Source organism: Poecilia latipinna, unplaced genomic scaffold (genome assembly GCF_001443285.1).
Source record: "Poecilia latipinna isolate Pla-1442-1.1 unplaced genomic scaffold, P_latipinna-1.0 Scaffold15, whole genome shotgun sequence".
NCBI classification, from domain to species: domain Eukaryota; kingdom Metazoa; phylum Chordata; class Actinopteri; order Cyprinodontiformes; family Poeciliidae; genus Poecilia; species Poecilia latipinna.
Genome location: NW_015112631.1, coordinates 895,032 through 915,052, shown reverse-complemented (window position 1 = coordinate 915,052; position 20,021 = coordinate 895,032). Strand labels below are relative to the sequence as shown.

The window sequence follows — 20,021 nt, the reverse complement described above, 5'->3', positions numbered from 1 at the left end:
TTTTAAAATAACTTGCACAAAAATAAATATCTTTAAACAAAGGTGGTGGACATTTTGTAACCATTAGATAAAAGAAAAAGTCATTTCTGCAGTCAACATATGTGGAATTGTTTAATAAATTTACATATGTGCATTAAATATATTTTTTTTAAGCCAATAAACATAAAAGCCAAAGAATCATTGCTCCCTTGATAAACTAAGTTGGTCATTAAAAAGGTTAATTTGCATTTGTAGAAACATTTCTATGTCAATGTAATCTTAATATTTAGCAATGATTGTCCAGTTGAACTTTAACTTTTTTGTTGTTTTGGTAGAGAAACGAGCCCACAGCATCACTCCGCCATGCTTGTTTGACCATAAAATTAATCACAGTCCTTCTAATTAAAATAAAAGAGAAAGTGGGAACTAATGTTTGATTTCACACTGATTTTCTTAAAGCTGCAGGATGTAGCATTTATCAAAATACATTTTTTAACATATTTGTTGAAACGATCGATCTCCTCCACCTTCTTAGTCACTATTGTCATCTGAAGAAGCACCAAAAACAAACAATTAGAGTCAAGAGGCGGGGCTTAGCGCTGTCAATCAATCTCATGTACTCCTTGCTAAGTGTGCTAATGACAAAGAAACTACTTACTGTACAGGAAAACTGTTTAGCAGCCGTCGTTAGCTGTCGTGCTAACTAGCATTAGCATTCATGACCAGCTATCAGAGAGCGCAGGTTGATTGACAGCGCTAAGACCCGCCTCTTGACTCTGATCGGTTGTTTCTGGTCTCATACCACACTCTCTCGACATAGAGACAGCTTCAACAAATATGTAAAATATATGTTTTTATAAAAGCTACATACTTTGCTTTAATGTAGAATTTTTTTTTTGAATTTATTTTAAGTCTTTTAACATCTTTAGCAGCAGAACTATTAAAATCCTGTCGATTTCACCCCTTCGCAAGCATGTCTTTGACTTTACAAACTGAATGTATTTGTATGTCACACGCACGTACACACACACACGCACGTACACACACACACACACACACACACACACACACACACACACTCAGAGACATACCAATGAGCACGTTGTGGACAACGTGGGGTCAGTATCTGTTCCTGACGGGATTCTGACATGCAGACTGAAGAATCAAACCTTTCACATTCCAGTCGGTGCCTCCTGACTCACCGCCGACCCCTGGAATAAAATAATCAATTTGTTGTTACGGCAACTGCACAATCATGCCAAAAGGACATAGCTTCTGTGAAGGTATGTTGTTCCTCCAGTTGGCTACTTTAATATATTCTTCCAACAAACTACTTTTCAAACATGGATTTATGACATGCAGCCACCCACAAAGAGGTGTTTTCATTTGCACTTAATGGGATAATTGTTTATGAAGGTAAACCTTCATGAAAGCAAATCATTAAAGTAGTAGCAGAGTAGCAAAGGTTCTGTATTACCAAGATAAATGGTTCATAAATTCTCTGGTTTTCAATTGTTGCCTGACCATTTAAAAGTAATTTAAAGTGGACCTGGGTGGGTTTAAAGGTGTTTATTTTTTGCACATTAGAGTAAATTGAAAATAAATATTTCCTATTTTTCCTCATTCAATCTGGCTGTAAATCAAAGCAAACCCATAAGTTTCCAAAGTCTGATCCATGGTCCTGCTTGAACATTAGCTAGGTTGGTGAGAGTAAATGCTGACATCAATACAGGCAGAAAAATAGAGCAAATTTTATATAACAATTGTAAAGTCAAAGTGCTTGAAAGAAAAGGAGAAAGAAAAAGAGGGAAAACAAGTACAAACAGTGAAACGTATTACTAACTATAAAGTTAGCTTTGTTAACCTTCAAGCCCAAATCATAGTATTAGTTCTGCTAACATTAACGGCTGCCAACATGGTGTTAAGCAAAAGCTAATGCTAAAGTAATGTAAACATACCAAAAACACATAATCTTAAGTAATTTTTTGTCCAGTTTCTAGTGGAAATTTCTTAGTACAATTCAAGTAAGACAAAACTAATAAAAAAGTAACTTTTCAGCAAAAAATAGGAGTTTATTTAAAATCAATAATTTCTTTATACTGATAAAGTATAAAGAAAAATATTCTAGTTCCACTGGTGGATTATTTCACCAATTCCACAGTGAAATAATCTGCCAGTTGATCTAGAACTATGTTGCTAGGTTACGAGCTGGGCTTAACTGGGGTTGCTAGGTAACAGCGCAGTGGAACGTTCTATCATCTGTATCAATATTAAGGAATTATTGACTTAAAACAAGCTCCTATAGCTAGCCAAAAAGTTACTTGTAAATTATCTTTGTCTTAATGCAAGTGTACGAAGATGTTCCCACTAGAAACTAGACCAAAATTACTTGACAAAATTTTGGTTTTGCAGTGTACAACATTTTAATTTTACAGTTTACAGCCATTATAAGTGTAAAAGGGTGTCCAACCACAAATTAGCAAGGTGTTTTTAATATGTGCAATATAGGGCTGTTGCAACTTATACTGCAAAAACACAAAATCTTACCAAGTAATTTTGGTCTAGTATCTTGTGCAAATGTCTTAGTTCACTTGAAATAAGACAACCTATCTTAAAAGTAGCTTTTCAGCAAGTTATAGGAGCTTGTTTTAAGCCTTGGACGTGCCCTGTGTGTCTCTGTCTATGTGTCCAGATTCGGCCTGAGATTTACAGCAGGCTGTCCCTTCAATTCAACTGGTGTTGTCCTAAAGTCTAGCCGGTAGCGCACACAGGCAGTCCGACCCAACACATGCCTCCCAGATGTTGGCCAGCATTCCTGAAGGCCTCATCACACTTCCGGGCCTTTTATGCCTCCTCACACCCTCCTGGTACCGTTACAGTCCACTTGTGGATCGGCTAATTTACAGCCGCGATGGAGAAATGTGACACCTTTGACTTCTGTGTTTTCTGATCTGAAATTGTGGCGGTTTTTATTATGGCGGTTGCCCAGGGCAGCATCAGAAAGGGGATGAGGACAATGGCTGCTCCATAGGAAATGAGTGGAGAAGGAATTTTCAAACTTAAAACAAAATGGCTTCCTTTTAGCATTCCTGAATATAAAACCTTGGAAAACTGAAAAACTTCAGACATATGTGGCTTGAGGCAATAAAACATTTTTACAGTGGCGGTTTTTGATATGGGCAGTTGCCCAGGGCGGCATCAGAAAGGGGTAGAGGGCCTAAAAACTAGAAAAAAATATATATCTTATGAATCAGTTGTCCCCTGAGCAAGTGTGCTAATACTTGTATTAGCATGTGTAGCTGCTGTTTAGACTACATTATCTGCTTTCTGCTACAAACATTTTTTACAGCAATTTTACAGGATTTGAACCAGATGAAGTTAAAATTTTCATTTGATGAGTTTTAGGAAAAACATGTTTACATAAAAAAATTTTTTCTTATATCTTAAATGCAAAATGTAGATATTTTTTGTATAGATTTGAATTAATTACTGCTCTGAATAAGTTGTTCTTCCAGCAAATTGTCTTTTTTGAGTTAATGATGAATCGATTACTAAATCAATCAACAATTGCTTAATCATAATTAATCCGATTAATCGTTTCAAATGCAAAATGTTGTTATTTTAGTATAATTTTGGCTAAACTAGTTCTCTGAGTGCATTGTTCTTTCAGCAAATTACATTTTTTATTAATCACTTACTAAATTAGTTGATAATTATTTTCAAATAAATTAATCATAATTAGTTGGATTAATTTAGACTATTAATTTTTTTTTAATGAATTAATCCCAATTAATCTAGTTAGTCATTTCAAATGCAAAATTTTGATATTTTTTTGTACAGTTTAGGCTTAATTGGTGCTCTGGATATGTTATTTTAGAAAAATCCATTACTTAATTAGTTGATTTTTATTCTAAATGAATTAATCACGATTAATCCGATTACTCGTTTCAGCCGTAATGGACAAACCGTTTATTGAGTCCATATTCAACTGAACACCGTCAACCAGACATGTTATTTTCTTATTTGTGACTCCATGTTTGCCATTATAATTGTTGTGGAGCGGTTAAAGATGATCTCTTTGATAACTATGATAATTTACAGTAAACTGTGTGTAGCAAAAGGACTCTCTGGGAGCTTGTTTGGCCTGAGGCGAGGTAAGGCGGTTGTTTGCTTTTGAATGATTGAGTGATTTTACGATGGAGATGCAGGAAGAGAAGCTATCTCCTGGATTATTTGATGAAACAAACAGCCGCGCACACTGGGGGTTTCCCCTTCGTTTCGGTTCCCTCTCCAAGCGCTTCATAGATACAACCCGAGGCCATCAGCGGGATCGGAGGCGGCCGTCACAGATCTTCAGGATATTACACCCTGCGTTTCCTGCCGCGCACGTCCAGTCATCCTGAAACAGGAGGAGACGCAGGTGTTGCATATTAATCTGCGACATGACAGTTAGATCCTTATCTTCGTTCATTCTTGGCAACAAGTTACATCTTCTTGGATGACACGAATTTTTATCTTCAGGACAAATGAAGCTCATGTTCCATGAATTGACTTGACAAAACCAGCAGGTGTTCAGTCGCAATGGAAGCAGCGGCTGCGTTTCCGTTACAAATGTGCGCAAAAAGTTTGCCATATTTAGCGAATTTTGAGAAAACACAATTTTGGCAATTGCTGTGTTTTCATTAAATAAGAAACGTAATTAACATCACACATCATTAAAAAATATGCCGCGCGATTATCCTCCAACTATATCCTGTCGTCTTCTTCGTGGCTTCCGCCAGTAGCTGTATTTCTATGTTGACCATTAATTGCGCAATTTGAAATTAGGAATATAAATTAATTTAATGGAAACACAGTAATTTTGAAAACAAAAACTTTTCATGTTAAAAAGATTATTTTTGACATTTCAATTGCTCAATTATATGGTCATTAGCTATGTTACCAATAACCATAAAATTGCGCAAATGGAAACTACAAAAATAAATGTGCTTAATGGAAACACGGCAATAAAAAAACAAATGTTTTTCTATAAAAAGTTTGTGTTGGTAGAGTGAGAAAGGTTTTTGGCCATATTGAAATTGGTTTATTTCACAAAACTGCAATGGAAACACTTTTTTCACCTCACCACAGTCATATGATCAACAACAGGATGTTACTACTGACAGAAACAACAAAGAAGACGACAACAGGAAGTAGTTGGAGCATGATGGCGCTGCATGTTTTTTCAATGACATCGTGTGAACAAATGTAATCAAAAGTTATTTTAATTGTGTTTCTTATTTAATGGAAATAAAACAATCGCAAAATTGTGAGGGGGGGTTTCAACCTTAGAAGAATATTGAGAAAGTTTTGAGCAAATTAGTAATGGAAACGCAGCTAATGTTACTCAGAATTAAACTTAACATAAACTTGAGCCACGTTGCCTAACATCAAGGAGGATTTAGTCTCCTTTATTTCCTTTTATTTTTTGTTGAGCGAATGGTGCAGTTTGGATCGATACCCTCCACACACACACACACACACACACACACACACACCCAGCAGCAACAGGTTAAATGCAATCAGCCTCCTGTACTGCGTTCGTCTCCCAGGCCAGCAGTTTATCTCGGGCCTCTTTGCAACACCCACGGCTGCCGGAGCAAAGTCCAGCCGCTTATCGGCGCCTCCGTCAGTCTGACTGAACGAATCCTCTCTGAGCTGCTCTGAGTCCAAACCAACCTCCAGACCCGTTTCTGCTCATAACAAGAACAATTTGCTTTGTTTTATCCCATCAGCAGCTCTGCTAGCATTAGCATGTTTAGGATGAGCTGTGTTTTAATTATGTGAGAAGTCACACAGAGAAAGAGCCAGAGCTCTTACCAAGTATTTTTGGTCGAGTTTCTTGTGCAAATATTTTAGCTCACTTAAATAAGACAAAACTGACTTATAAGTAACTTTTCAATAAAATATAGTAGCTTGTTTTAAGTCAGTAATTCCAGATTATTTCACTTGTAACATTTGGAAAATGTCCTGTTATAAATGAAATAATCTGCCGGTGGAACTAGAACATTTTCATCAAATATTAAGGAATTATTGACTTATATGAATCCCCCATATCTTGCAAAAAAGTTACTTCCAAGTTAGTTTTGACTCATTAACAGTGTACAAAGACAGCTGCACTAGAAACCACAATAAAATACTTGGTAATATTTTGTCTTTACAGTGTAGTAGAGTAATTTGTGGTAAAACCTAAATGTTGCTGATCATAGTTGCTCTTGCTGATTTTGAGGCAGGTTTTCAGCATCTAAATGTTCAAACTGGTAGAAACTACAACTAAAAGTGTGTCTGCAGAGCATCGACTCAGGTTGTTTAAATAGAAATCCTGGTTTTAATGTTAAAACCAGGAAAAGGTGCATCTTAACTGACACTAATTTAACATTCATGACTTTTGCGCCAAAAGTGGTGCATATTTACTGATTCACAGGGAACACTTTGCGACCAGTAGCTCATCCGTGTGATGTGTTTGTAAGATCAGTTTCAAATTACCAGCCTGACTCGATGACTGACTTTCCTATCGCTTTCTCATTGTACCTATTTATTTTTCACAAGAAACCGAGAGTTTGTCCTGAGGGCTAAACTGAAAGCCTCTCCTTCTCTCCCTCCCTTCGCTCTCTCTTTCCTCAGGCTGTGACAAGTATAAACAGTTTGTCCCGCTAACAGGATCCAGGATGCACCGCCTCATTTGCATTGCACTCCTTAAAACACGCCACCCTTTCTCTCTTTGTTCCGTAGTTTTCCTCCTTTATTCATGTTTTTTTGCTGAAATTAATTAATCAAAGCAGCAACTGGAACTCCTGCAGAATGAAACTGCTCTTTGTTTTGCAGTGAAGTTCAGTGTTTTGCAGCTTGGAGATTTTTCTTCAGGTCTGCATGCTGTACTTCTGGTATCTGTCACCCACAGGAAAGCCTGTAGGCAGCATCAACGTGTCTTCAACAGAGCATAGAGACTCAATATGCTTCAAATCCTCCTTGATGATGACACACTAAGTAGACAAGCATCGTTTTAATCCTCACAAACTGTAATTTGTTTCCAATCATATTTGTTTGCATGAAAATAAAGATAAATTTATCCAAGAACATCCAACCAAGTGATATAAATCTTACTACTTTTTGTCTATTCTAGGGAAAATATCTTAGTACTCTTGAAATAAGATAAAACTAACTTAAAAGTAACTTTCTAGTGAGATTGAGAAGCTTCTTTTAAATTCCTCAGTATTTATGAAAAATAGTGTTTCAACTGATTATTTCATTTTTCCCATGTTATAAAATAAATAATCTGCCAGTGGAACTAAAACTTTTTCATCAATATTAAGGTATTATTGACTCTCAAACAAACTCTCATATTTTACTGAACAGTTACTTGAAAGTCAGTTATGTCTTATTTCAAGTGTACTAAGAAATCTGTGCAAGAAACTAGACACGAAAATCCAAAACACACACAAAAAAAAGAAAAAGAAAATGCTGCAACTGCAGAAAAAATGGTGAGATGCAAAAGGAAAAATGTTGCAAATAGCAAAATCAACAGCAAATTGCAAACTGGCTCCCCAAAACAGAAGTCCTCCAGGCCACTAGGGGGAGTCGATCACCAAATCATATGAAGCAAGACGGGATGTCATTTAAAAGAAATTTGGAGGAAGTAAGAAAACTTCATGTCTTCTTCAAACAGTATTTTAGAGCAGCAGTATATTTACGTTGGCAACATTACCAAACACAGACTTCCCCTATTATTTGGGGAGGTGTGAATTCACAATCAGACAAAAAAATTATCTCTGGTCCGCCTACGAACCTCAGTCTGGGTTCGGTTGAAGTGAACTCTGGTGCATATTGAATTCATATGTGAACGCCAAGCGGACCGGAGACAGCTGCAAAAGCAGGAACTGGTCTACAGCACAGAGCATTCTGGGTAACTACAACCAAAACAAATGCCTTAGCCTAGCGTTGGCGGGAGAAATGACTCGTATTCTTTAGCTAAAGACAAAAGAGAAATCCCACAACTGCTAAAATTTCACAGCACTTGATTTTTGTTTTGAAGAAGGAAGTTGAGTTTGGTGTCTTCTTCAGAGGTTTTCTGAATATGAAAGCAAAGCAGCCTCCAAAGCCATTCAGTCAGCCATTTAATTTTGTAGCAACAAAGAGCAAAAATAGTCATAGATCTGAAAAATATTTATTAATTTAACAAAACATTTGAGAAAAATGGCCAATATTATCAGAGGAGACAGGGTTATGTAATGACAGTGTATGGTTTCCTATCCTTAATGTTTATGAAAATTTAAGGTTGAGTTACAGTTTTATCTGGTTCCACTGGCAGATTATTTCACTTATCTAAACATTTTCCCCATTATATATTATTATTAGAGAAATAATCATCAATATTAAGTTATTATTGACTTAAAACAAGTTTCTATATCTTGATGAGAAGTCATTTGTAAGTTAATTTTGTCTTAATTCAAGTGTGCTAACATATTTGTAAAATAGACTAAACAAAATATTTGGAAAGATTCTGTGTTTTTGCACTGTGTTGTATTTTACCAGGTAATTTTGTCTTAGCTTTTGGATGCAATTTCATTTGATTTAGTGGAAAATGAATGAAGAAAACTAAATGCAAAAGCTTTTTTGTAAAAACAAAATGAACATCAAAAAGAGAATCCTTTCCCTTCCACTCTCCAATAGTAGACTAGTTTGTGTTTCAAAAAATCCAAACAAATGTGACAAAACGGGTGAAAAAATAACGTAGATGTCTAATAGAGTGGATTTATTTTATGATGTAAACACAGTCAGTAATAGAAAAGTGCGATAAACACGGATTTCCCCACAAACTAGAAGCTAAATCATATCTTTATTGTGGCCATCCAGACGTTTATCGGCGGCTCGTATCTGTTTTGCCAGATTCTCACGTTCAGAAAGTGGGTCAACCGTGGGTTACAGATTACAGGAGAGGCGGTTGAAACTGCTGCCGTTTCAAACCCCACACCGAGTTATTCCGTGTAAATAGTTTAATCTCTTTTTCCCCCCGAGGACGGAGTCGGTCAGGTCGGTCACACCTGGGCCGACCTCCGGTGTGTGTGAGGAACATAACAGGTAAGACGCTAGTTTATCTTATCGAGCTAGCCGCGCTAAAGCTAGCTGTGTAAGCTAGCTGTGTGGAAGCTAGGTGACGAACTGTGTCACCATAGTAACTGAAGACAAGTCACCATTTCCTGAGGTATAAGTTACATTTTTACCAAAATATTGTTCTGTTTCACTTCCAGGGAGACTTTACAGTAACTTTTAAATTGGATTTGATTGGTATTTACTGAGGTTTAAGATGTTTTAATGCTACTTAGTTGTTAGTTTGAAAATTAAGTGACAGAAAACTCTGGAAAATTTTGGGTTTATGTGTCTTCCAGAGATAATTTGCCTAGTTTAAAGTATTTTTGTGGATGAATATTGAATAAAAGATGGAGTATAAAAAGATTTTTTATCCGTCCATCCATTTTCTCTGTTTTCATCCATCCATACAAAAATATTTGTTTCCGTCCGTCTCTGCCTTAGTAGAAAGATATTATTTAATTGCATAGTAAAATTGGGGATTTAATGTTTAAAATGCAAATATACATCCAGATATTTCTGAGAAACATTCATTTTTGACATGAAAACCTGTAGGGACCTCATCATAAATAATAATTTCAGACTGTGATTTAAAAAAGTAAAGAAGAGGGGAGGACAGAAAGAAGAGCTAAACGTTTCTCATTTTCAGTCTTTAAACGCTGTTATGAAGACAAAATTAACTTACAAGTAACTTTTCAGCAAGAAGTAGGAACTTGATTTTAGTCAATTATTCCTTAATATTGATGAAAATACTCTTTCCTCTGGCTGATTATTTCATGGGAAAATAAGTTAATCTGCCAGTGAAACTAGAACTTTTTAATCAACATTTATAGATTATTTACTTTAAAAAAGCTCATGTTTCTTAATGAAAAGTTACTTGTAAATTAGTTTTGCCTACCTCCAAGTGTACTAATATATTTGCATTGGAAACTGGACTAAAAATACTTTGTAAGATTTTGTGTTTTTCAGTCCTCGGACTCTGTCGTCTCCTGTTTCTTTTAAATGACATATAAAAATCCCAATAGGTGTTGCTGTTTTACAGATCCAACCTTACAGAATTTAATCGTGTTTTAATAAGAAATAAAGTCATTTTAAAACCTTGTTAAAATGAAAATGAGTTCTGGCAGTTAAGTGCTTCCATAGAAACTTTGATTCCATCTTGTTTCCTTGAAATGTTGCATTCAGGGTATGCGTGTGCATGGCACACTTTTTTTATTTGTTTAAAATTTTGGGAAAACTGAATTTTTGTCAATTATCTACACTGAAAAACAAAAACAAAATGGAGCTCCAATTTAATTTGTTGTTAGTAATCAAATTAAGTTTGTCAAACTTAATTTATTTACGTATCAATGTAAATAAATTACACTGACAAAATAATAAATTTGGGTAAAATTAATTTAATTACAAGTAAAATTAGTTTCCTTTTTTAGTGCACTGGTTTAACATAAATAAAAGCTTGTAGTTGTTTTTTTTATTTTAATTTTCAAATTACTGCTGCTAAGTTTGATATTTTTAAGCGATTAACTTAAAAACCATTTTCAAAGTGCAAAACTGCAACATTTAAACTTTTTTTAACCAGATTTCTGTCATGTTTTAACATCATCTGCTGCATGTTTTCCTCTGTTTTAGTTGTTTCTTGTGTTAGTTTTCCTTTAGTTGGGTCAACAGGAAAGGTCGTCAGTTTTCGGGAAACTTCGGTCTGACTCGGAAGCGAAGAGCTTTGAGTCTCTCAGCGGGATCTGAGCGTGTTTAGTCTGACATGTCGCACTCCACAGTCATTTGGTTTCAACAAGCTGCTGCTAAACGCAGCCAGACTGATTGACTGGACGAAAAAAAAAAAAAAAGACGTAATCCTGCACATAAAACGTTTTCATTTTAAAAAAAAAATAAAAAAAGCACAATGTTTTCCCCACATTTTTGCCTTTTTTAATAAGAAAAATGAATCATTTTAATCACATGTAAAACCACCAACAACAGAAACAAAAACAGAACAAAAAAACAAAAATATATATTATATCAGCACACTTTCAGAGTTCGTAAAGCAACATAGCTTAAATAAAAGACATTTCTGTTTGAAACTTAAACATCATGTGACCTGAAACTCCTGCAAAAAAAACAAAAAACAAAAAGAAAAATCCTTCAGCAGATCGATCTCTTATCAGATCAGCAGGCATTTGAAGAAAAGGCACTTTTTGGACGTCGGAGGGTCACTTGACACCCCCAGCCCCCGTTCCGACACAAGGAGGGCGATGATGTAACACACACACACACACAGACACACACACACATATACACGCGCGCACACACACACACGCTATCAGCTCACCTGGCCTGTGGGAGCTCCAGAGTGCAAAGTACTGTATGTAAATCCTCCTCTTAGTGCATCTCTCCCTCCGTTTTTCGGTAACTGACTGTTCGCCGCCATGTTTTCGGAACAACATGAACATCTTGGGCCATGAAAACAACTTTTTGTACATTTTTTTAAAGTCTTTTTCTTACCACAGTTGCTTTGTTTTATTCTATCAGGACTTTAAGGTTTGCAAAAAGAAATTGCTGTAACGCTGAAATTACTGAAGCAGTAACCTGAAAATTGAGCTTTGTGTTGTAACCGGCGCAACTTCACTGAAAAAAAAAGAGAACGGCACTCCAGCTAAAAAAAAACTGAGTTAATTTGTTTCATGTCGAAATAAGCTTACTTTATTTACATTTGACAACTTAATAAACTTAATAAATTTACTTGGATAAACTTAATTTGATTGCTTGTAGCAAATTAACTCATTTTTTAAAAGTTGGGTTACCCGTTTTCTTTTTCCAGTGCAAGATATATTAAAATTTATTCCCTTCATAAATAGACACAAATCTCATCCTCTCCCCCCTGCATGTTCCCTTTATTTACACTGTATACAGGTTTAATTTTCGCCCTGCAGAGACAGAATCTGACACAAAAACACGAAATCTCACTAAGTATTTTCGCTCTAAGTCATAGCGCAAATGTCTTATTACATTTGAAACAAGACAAAACTAACTTACGTGTAACTTTTCGGCAAGATAGAGGTGCTTGTTTTAATTCAGTAATTCCTTAATATTATGAAAAAGCAGAGTATTCCACTGCACCGTTACCTAGCAACCCCAGCTAAACCCAACTCGTAACCTAGCAACACAGCTCTAGATCCACCAGCAGATTATTTCACTTATAAAGAGACATGTTTCCCATGTAATAAGTGAAACAAACTGGAACTGGGTTGCTAGGTAACGGGCTGGGTTTGACTGGGGTTGCTAGGTAACGATGCAGTGGAATATTCTACCAGTGGAACTAGAACTTTTTCAACAAAAATTGTTGACTGAATCAAGCTCCTTTTTCTTGCTTAAAATTTACTTGTAAGTTAGTTTAGTTTAGTTAGCATATTTGCACTATAAACTAGAACAAAAATGCTAAGTAGTAAGTAGTAAGATTTTGTGTTTTTGCAGTGTAGGGGTGGCACTCTAGAGCGGGCGCCACAAATGGTGTTGGAATAACTCTGCCTGTAATGAAAGTAGTTAGCTGCATCTTCTTCATCGCTTCTTGTGTAACGACACAGTCTCCTTCTTTGAGAAAAGCAAACAGTTTGTTTCCGGTTCCTCGAAGAGCTTTGGTGTCCATTTTATAAAGAGAGACCTCCATCTTGGTTCACCGTTTGCAGAAAGGTCTGTGTGTGAATGTGTGTGTGTGTTTGTCCTTATTAGGAGGCGTTGAGCACCGAGCGGCTGCAGAGCGTTTGGTAGTACGCTCCGGAGTCCATGGCGGCTGGGCTGGAGCTGTCGTAGATCTGCTTGACTCCCACCGGCGAGCTGCTGGCGTAGCTGTTGTAGGCCATGAACTGGTCCTGGTAGGACTTGAGGTCCATCTTCTGCTCGTTGGACATGAGGTTGGTGATGGAGAATGGGTGGTTGAAGTTGTAGTGGGGGTCCAGCGACTTGAGCGGGTCGCTTTGTAGGTCCATATGCGGCGGCATGGCGCTGGGCAGCAGGTGGGAGCCGCCGACCAAAGTTTGGGAGTGGAGGAGAGAGTTGGAGGTGGGGGAGGATCCGGAGAGGGACATGGAGGAGGAGGCGGAGGAGGCCGGCGGGCTGTGGAGGTGAGAGGAGGACAGTGGGGGGCAGTCCAGGGAGACCAGGGTGTTCCTCTGGTGCGGCTGGTCGTCGGAGGAGCTGGGGTGGGAGTTGTCCGAGTGGGCGGACTCCGCCCCTTCCGAGCCGCCAGTCGGACTCCGATCCTCCCCCAGGCGGTCTCCCTTCCCCGACGCCCCCTCCTGGTTCTTGGCTCCCTTCTTGGCCGCCTTGTCCTCGATCTTGAAGCGCTTCTGGCGCCGCAGGTAGCAGCCGTTCTCGAACATGTTGCCGGACTGAGGGTGCAGAGTCCAGTAGGAACCTTTGCCCGGCTTGTCCGGCGAGCGCGCCACCTTCACGAAGCAGTCGTTGAAGGACAGCGAGTGGCGGATGGAGTTCTGCCAGCGCTGCTGGTTCTCGCGATAGTAGGGGAACAAGTCCATGATCCATTGGTAGATCTCGTTCAGGGTGAGCATCTTGCTGCTGCTTTGCTGGATCGCCATGGTGATGAGGGAGATGTAGGAGTAAGGCGGCTTGGCGTGGGTCAGGGAGCGCCGATACGGCTTCGGCGGGATCTCCTTGGGTCCGGCCCGGCTTAGGGAGCCAGCGGAGGAATACCCCAGCTGGCTCATGGACTGGCTCATGTTTTGGTAATGGGACAGGGAGCCCAGGGAGGCTGGGGCGGTGGAGCCCAGCGGGGTGAGGCTGCTGGAGGACAGGGAGGACGCCACCGGGGACAGAGACATGTGGCTGGGCCCCGTTCCCATGGAGGCCAGGGAGGAGCTGCTGAGGCTGGAGCTGGGGTACGCCATGTTCATGCCCGCCGGGGAGGCCGTGGCTGGGTTCAGGTTGATGTAGCTCATGGAGCTCATGGAGCCCAGCCCGGGGTTCATGGTGCTGGAAGAGGAATACATCTGAATATGGGAGGGGGAGACGTCTGGTTAGCGTCAAAAAGCCGGTTTTCACCAACAAATCTGGACAGTTTGGGTTGCTAACTAGAATAATGGCCTACATAATCAAAGATGGCAATCGGCAATATGTAACATTTGTCACTTGTTTCTCAATTAGGGACTGTGTATTGTTATGTTTTATGATGTAAAGCCTTTGAACTGCCTCACTGCTGGTTTTATTTATAAAAATTACCTAAAATTATCAAAATTTTCACATTTATTAGAAGCAAATGTGAAAATTTTGCTTCCATAAAACGTTCAAACTTCCTGAAAACTGCAAAACAGCCGAAACCAAACGAACTGGAATATTGACCAAAATAATCAATGATGGCAATCGACAAATGTGAAAATGTTGCTTCTGGGAAACTTCCAGGCATATTCGTACACTGATGATGGCAATTGACTGAACTGGTGATTGTTGCTTTTATGACTTTTCATTTTTGTGTTTTTATAATGTACATTTAATTTGAACTGCTGGTTTTATTTACAAAATTACCTAAAATTATCAAGATTTTCACATTTGTCAGAAGCAAATGTGAAAAGTTTGCTTCAAATGTCCAGAAAACTGCAAAGCAGCTGAAACACTGACTTCCTTTAAAACCCACCTGCTTAGTTATTTTTAACCCATAATAACTGAAATATGTGACGTTTGTTACTGGTTTCTAAACTGGTGACTGATTCTTGTTTTTATGACTTTTTGTTTTAGTGCTTTTTATGACTTGATGCACTCCCTTGAACTGCCTTGTTGTTGGTTATATCTATAAAATTACCTAAAATTATTCAGATTTTCACATTTTTCAGAAGCAAATCTGAAAATTTTGCTTCTGTAAAAATGTTCAAACTTCCAGAAAACTGTAAAACAACCGAAACACTGACTTTCTTTTAAACCCACCTGTTTATAGTTGATTTTAAAAAATAACAACTGGAATATTGAGCAAGATATTCGATGTGTATCGATGATGGCAGTCGATAAAATGTATTATTTCTAACTATATGTTGTTTTTATAACTTTATTCACTCTGTCCTGCCTTTTTGCTGAAATTATACAAATAAACTTGATTTATTGATTGATTAAATTTGATTTTATGTACAAATTAATCTAAAAGTATCAGGATTTTCACATTAATCAGAAGCAAACTGGATAGAAGCAGCGATTTGAAACTGAAGTCTCTCTTATCAATGCACAATGAGCCTCTCAGTGCTTGGATTTCACACCGCCGTGTTAACCTGAAAATGCGTAAAAAGACGCGTCATGGTGCCTCTCCGCTCAGACGGCCTCCTCCTCTGTCGCCATGGGAAAACAAATCAAATAAATAAAAAACTAAAAACACCTCAAAATATAACAAAAACACCATAAACGTAACTTAAACAGGTGGTTCTGGTTGCTTTAATGGAAGTTGTCGGTATTTTTGGAGACGTAAATCTGACGCCGGGAAGGAAGGCAGCCCGCTTACTGATTATTGGTTAAATATTAGCAGGCTCTTTCTTTCTTGGTAATTTCATCATGGGGCTGAGGTGAGAACCGAAGCTGCTGATGGAATTAGCAATAATTAAATTAGCGAGGAAGAGGGGAAAGATGCGTCATTAACACCTGAACGGTCGCGACCTTTCAGCCGCATCGGAAACACAAAAGAAGGCGAGCCATTGAAGCGCAAATTTATGCTCCAAATTAAACATTTCACCTTAAATTAGAATAAAAAACATCTCTGTAAATATCACGTTTTTTAAAAGTAGGTTAATTGTTATTTCTAGGAAGATATTAGAATAAACTTTACCCTTTAAGACATTTATCTTGACTTTAATCTGAAATAATTTACTTACTTAAAGCATTATTTAGAACACATTCAAATTAGTTTTTTTTACACTTAAGTATATATTTTTTTACTTAAATCGAAATACTTTTTTAGTCGAACTCCTGTTGCGCAAACGAAATGTGTCCCTCTTCCCCCATCTGCCAACCTAAAAAGGCTCCGAGCTGCTCCGCGTTTTATAAAAACGAAAAAGTAACAATAAAGTCAAAATAATTTCTGAGTAACGTGATGAAAATGTAAGAGTGAACTCGGGTTTTACCTCGCTGGCCTCGCTGTAAAAGGTATTCCACTCTGATAAATCGTGCGCTTCCATCTTCACAGAGCTCAACATCCCCAACACAAGTCTTCAGAAAGCAGAAAAATATCTAAAACTGTAGTTTATGTTTGTTTTTTTGTTTTTTTTTTTAGGGAGAAATATATATATATATTAAAAAAAAGAAAATTACAATCCTCAGCAAATGGAAAATCCGGGCAGAAAGTTTCCTCGATGCGTCAGCGACGTTCCTCTGAGGAATTCAGTGGATTTTTCTGATTTTTTTCACTCATCCATTGTTTCAGAATCGTGTTAATTAATTACAGAGGGACGCTGGGTTCTTCTTCTGGCCCGTTTGTCTTCACTTCCCGCCGGGGAACCAGTTGGGACGCAGCTCTGGATGGGACGGAGGCGCAGCGCGCAAACACAGTGAGGAACTGCGCGTCTCCTCCTGCGCTTATAAAAGGCGCCTGCAGGTTCCGCCCCGATCCCAACGCCGAGTCGGGATCCAGGAAGGGCCGCGCGGAAAGGCCGATGTGGCCCCCTGGCGTGCTGTTTATTGGCCCGGCGGGGAGAGATGTCAGCAGGGGAAGAAACCTCAAAACTAAAAGTTAACTTACTTATAAATAAAGTAAAATGTTGCCTGTTTGCAGAGTTGGGTACAAACTAGTTACATTTACTTGAGTAACTTGTTTGAAAAAAAAAACAAACAAAAAACTTTTAGGAGTATTTTTACTACGCTGTACTTTAAGTAATATTACTGTGACGTATTTCTTCTCTTACTTGAGTAAGTTTCTGGATTTTCTTCCCACTGAATGAAAAACATGTTTTAACCCTAAACTCCCCAGACTCAGACACACCTGCAGTTTCTGGTAAAGTTTTTTTTTTTATTGAAAGAAATGATTTGAAAAATGTTATTTTGCCTGATTTTATTATTTTTTAATTATATGAATTATTGTCCTTTTTGTCTTTAAAATACTGAAATCTCCACTTTGCTTTATATTTTGTCCTGCTGATGACGTCTTTTTTCAATATTTAAATTATTGACCATTTGATCAGTTACTTGAGTAGATATTTTACCAAATGCTGTTTTACTCTAACTTGAGTAATTTCTTGGACGGCTACTTTCAATTTAATAAAACTATGTTGGAGTTGTGTTACTCCTGAGTCTGAGTACAGTTGTGTTTTCTACCTCAGATATCTTCTGTTGTTTGGATGCAGGGTTATGAAGTGGATCTGCAGACTCAACAAAGCGATTAAAAACCAGAATACCTCAATATTCTCCTATTTTCACCTGTAACGCATGTTTTCTCTGTTCTCCGTGGTTTCATGAGACCTGATCATAACAATGTTCCCACAAAACCCCCCACAATCTTTCTGCCATCAACAGGCATAAAGACGCTGGTTATGCAGATTTCTCCCTCAGACTCTAATCCCGCTGGCCTCCCGCATGCGCATCAGCTCCGTCTCCTTCAGTCCCCATTAAGGCTGAGGCATTGACATTCACGGCCTCCGTCTGCTCCCAGGCCTGATGTGTATTCCGAGTTACGTCGGGATTTCCTTCATATCCGCCTCCCTGCTGCAGCTGGTCGCGAGTGCGGAACAAAACACAACAAAAAAGGAAGACGAGAAGGAGAAGAAGAAGAAGAAGAAGAAGAAGAAGAAGACGTCTACGTCCAATACGCGCATCTGCTGAGAAACCTGGAGCGTTATCATTGTTTTTACGCACAAACCAACAGCGAGTAAATAATCTTTTGTTGTTGGCATCAGTTGTCGATATTTTAATTATATGGTCAAATATTTACCAGGTAGTGAAATCTGTTTATCTTTGGAATATTTGACTATCTGGACGGGGGATCTCAAACATGCTTGCAGGGATATTTCAGCGCAAACATGTGAAACGCTTGAAAACCGCAAAGAAGCAGCAGCCGCAGAAATGAAGGACTTCCACGCCTATTTAATTGGATTCTGATCACTTCACTCATTCGACATTTTGTACTTTTTGCTATATCAGGTATTTTCGTACCGACGTTTGTCAGGAACGAAACGGATTTATCTGAAAAATCTGTTGATTTAAACATTTTTAAAATGTGACTCTTACAATTTCAATTGGCAAAAATCGTTTTGCTTTTATGACCGGTTTGAACTGGGATTAGAACCAAAATACAATGTGTAATATGTTAAAAAATAGGACATTTTACTACGAAAACACTAAATCTTACCAAGTGATTTCTGTATCACAAATGTCAGCACACAAAACTAACCTAGAAGTAGATTTTCAGCAAGATATTAAGTAAATAATTCATTAATATTGATGAAAAAGTTCTAGTTCCTCTAGTAGATTATTCAATTTATTTCACAATCAATGGACACTGCGTCGTTACCTAGCAACCCCAGGCAAGCCCAGCCCGTTACCTAGCAACCCGGCTCTAGTTCACTGGCAGATTATTTTTATAACAAGACATTTTTTCCCATAAGTAAAATAATCTGCCAGACAAACTACTACTTTAAAAAAATATTTTAAGGAATTGACTTAAAACAAGCTCCTATATGTTGCTGAAAAGTTACTTGAAAGTCAGTTTTGTTTTACTTCTTGCGTATTAAGTTATTAGAAATTAGACCAAAATGACTTGGTAAGATTTTGTGTTTTTGCGTGTTTACTTTAAGTGCTTATACAATTTAAGCATTTTCATGATGGCTTATTCATTATAAATGGTCAAAATTTCACGACTTATCCGTTATGATCGCTGTTCCAATAAGTTTTTGCCATCAGAGTTTATTTTTTTATTTAAATATGTCAATTTCTATGTAACTTCTCTGTATTTTCTTTCGTTTTGTGTCTCAGCGGGTTGTTTTTCTTGTCAATAGGGGCTCCATGCCGTCCATTATCACCTCTCTAATTGGCTTAACAATAGCAGTAATGAGCTGACACTAATGGAGGAAACGACACATCAACCGGTCCGAGGCCGTTGGGAAGGACAGACCCAGATCAGCGTTCAGGCGGATTAATATGCATCAACCGAGGGAAAATCAGAGTTTCTGTCATCCAAAAAGGCTCGTAAAGGGACAAATTAGGGTTGTAGCTGCGCCTCCAAGCACTATTTGATATATAGCGCCATCTTGTGGCAGATGCAAAACATTAAGCTCTGCACTTAAAATTACATTTTTACCAAATCCACCAAAATCTGAGTTGAATTTGAAAGACTTTAGACAATAAACTCAGTTACTAAAAACTAAGTTAGTCGAACTGAAATAAATTATTAACCTTTATTTCACAGGAAAATCCAGTTGAGATTAAAAATCCATGTTACAGCAGCAGCAGAACACATTCACAGCAAAACAGAAAAAGTTAATTAATTTAGCAAAAAGGTTCCTCAATGTAAAATATTAACAGATAAATGTTTGCTAAAACATTTAATGACAACTACTCGTATATCAAAGAGTTAAAGTGTTATAACCTGTGAATTTTTTTATTGGCAGTCGTATTCACTTCTCGGCTTCCTATTGGACGAAAGCGTGTCACGTGGTTACATGTAAACCCGGATATTTTCCTTTTGTTGACTGATTGAGTTTAATATCCCGCGACATACTAACACTAAAACTACCGGGTCATCATAAAATAAATACACCACCGTCTCTGTTTCTGCTAAAGCTTTAAATTATTGTTAAAGTTTCTGAACCGTGAGTTAAACTGAGCCCCGCCTGGAAGAAATGGTTTCCTCCCCGGTTCTGCGGCATCGCTTCTCGGCCTTTTGGCTAAGATCAAGTGTAGTTTCTGTTCTTATCAGTTTAATATCTGATAGTCCTCCAAACGAG

General features: G+C 37.9%; 1 protein-coding gene across 1 annotated transcript; it reads right to left on the bottom strand.

The window, feature by feature from the left end:
• Positions 1-11,889: 11,889 nt before the first annotated feature.
• foxa3 (forkhead box A3) lies at positions 11,890-16,650 on the bottom strand. Its single transcript, XM_015032890.1, has 2 exons — positions 16,212-16,650; positions 11,890-14,105 (listed from the first exon to the last, which is right to left on the bottom strand). The coding sequence occupies exons 1-2, from the start codon at positions 16,281-16,283 to the stop codon at positions 12,825-12,827; spliced, it is 1,353 nt and encodes a 450-aa protein (XP_014888376.1). The 5' UTR covers positions 16,284-16,650; the 3' UTR covers positions 11,890-12,824.
• Positions 16,651-20,021: the final 3,371 nt, after the last annotated feature.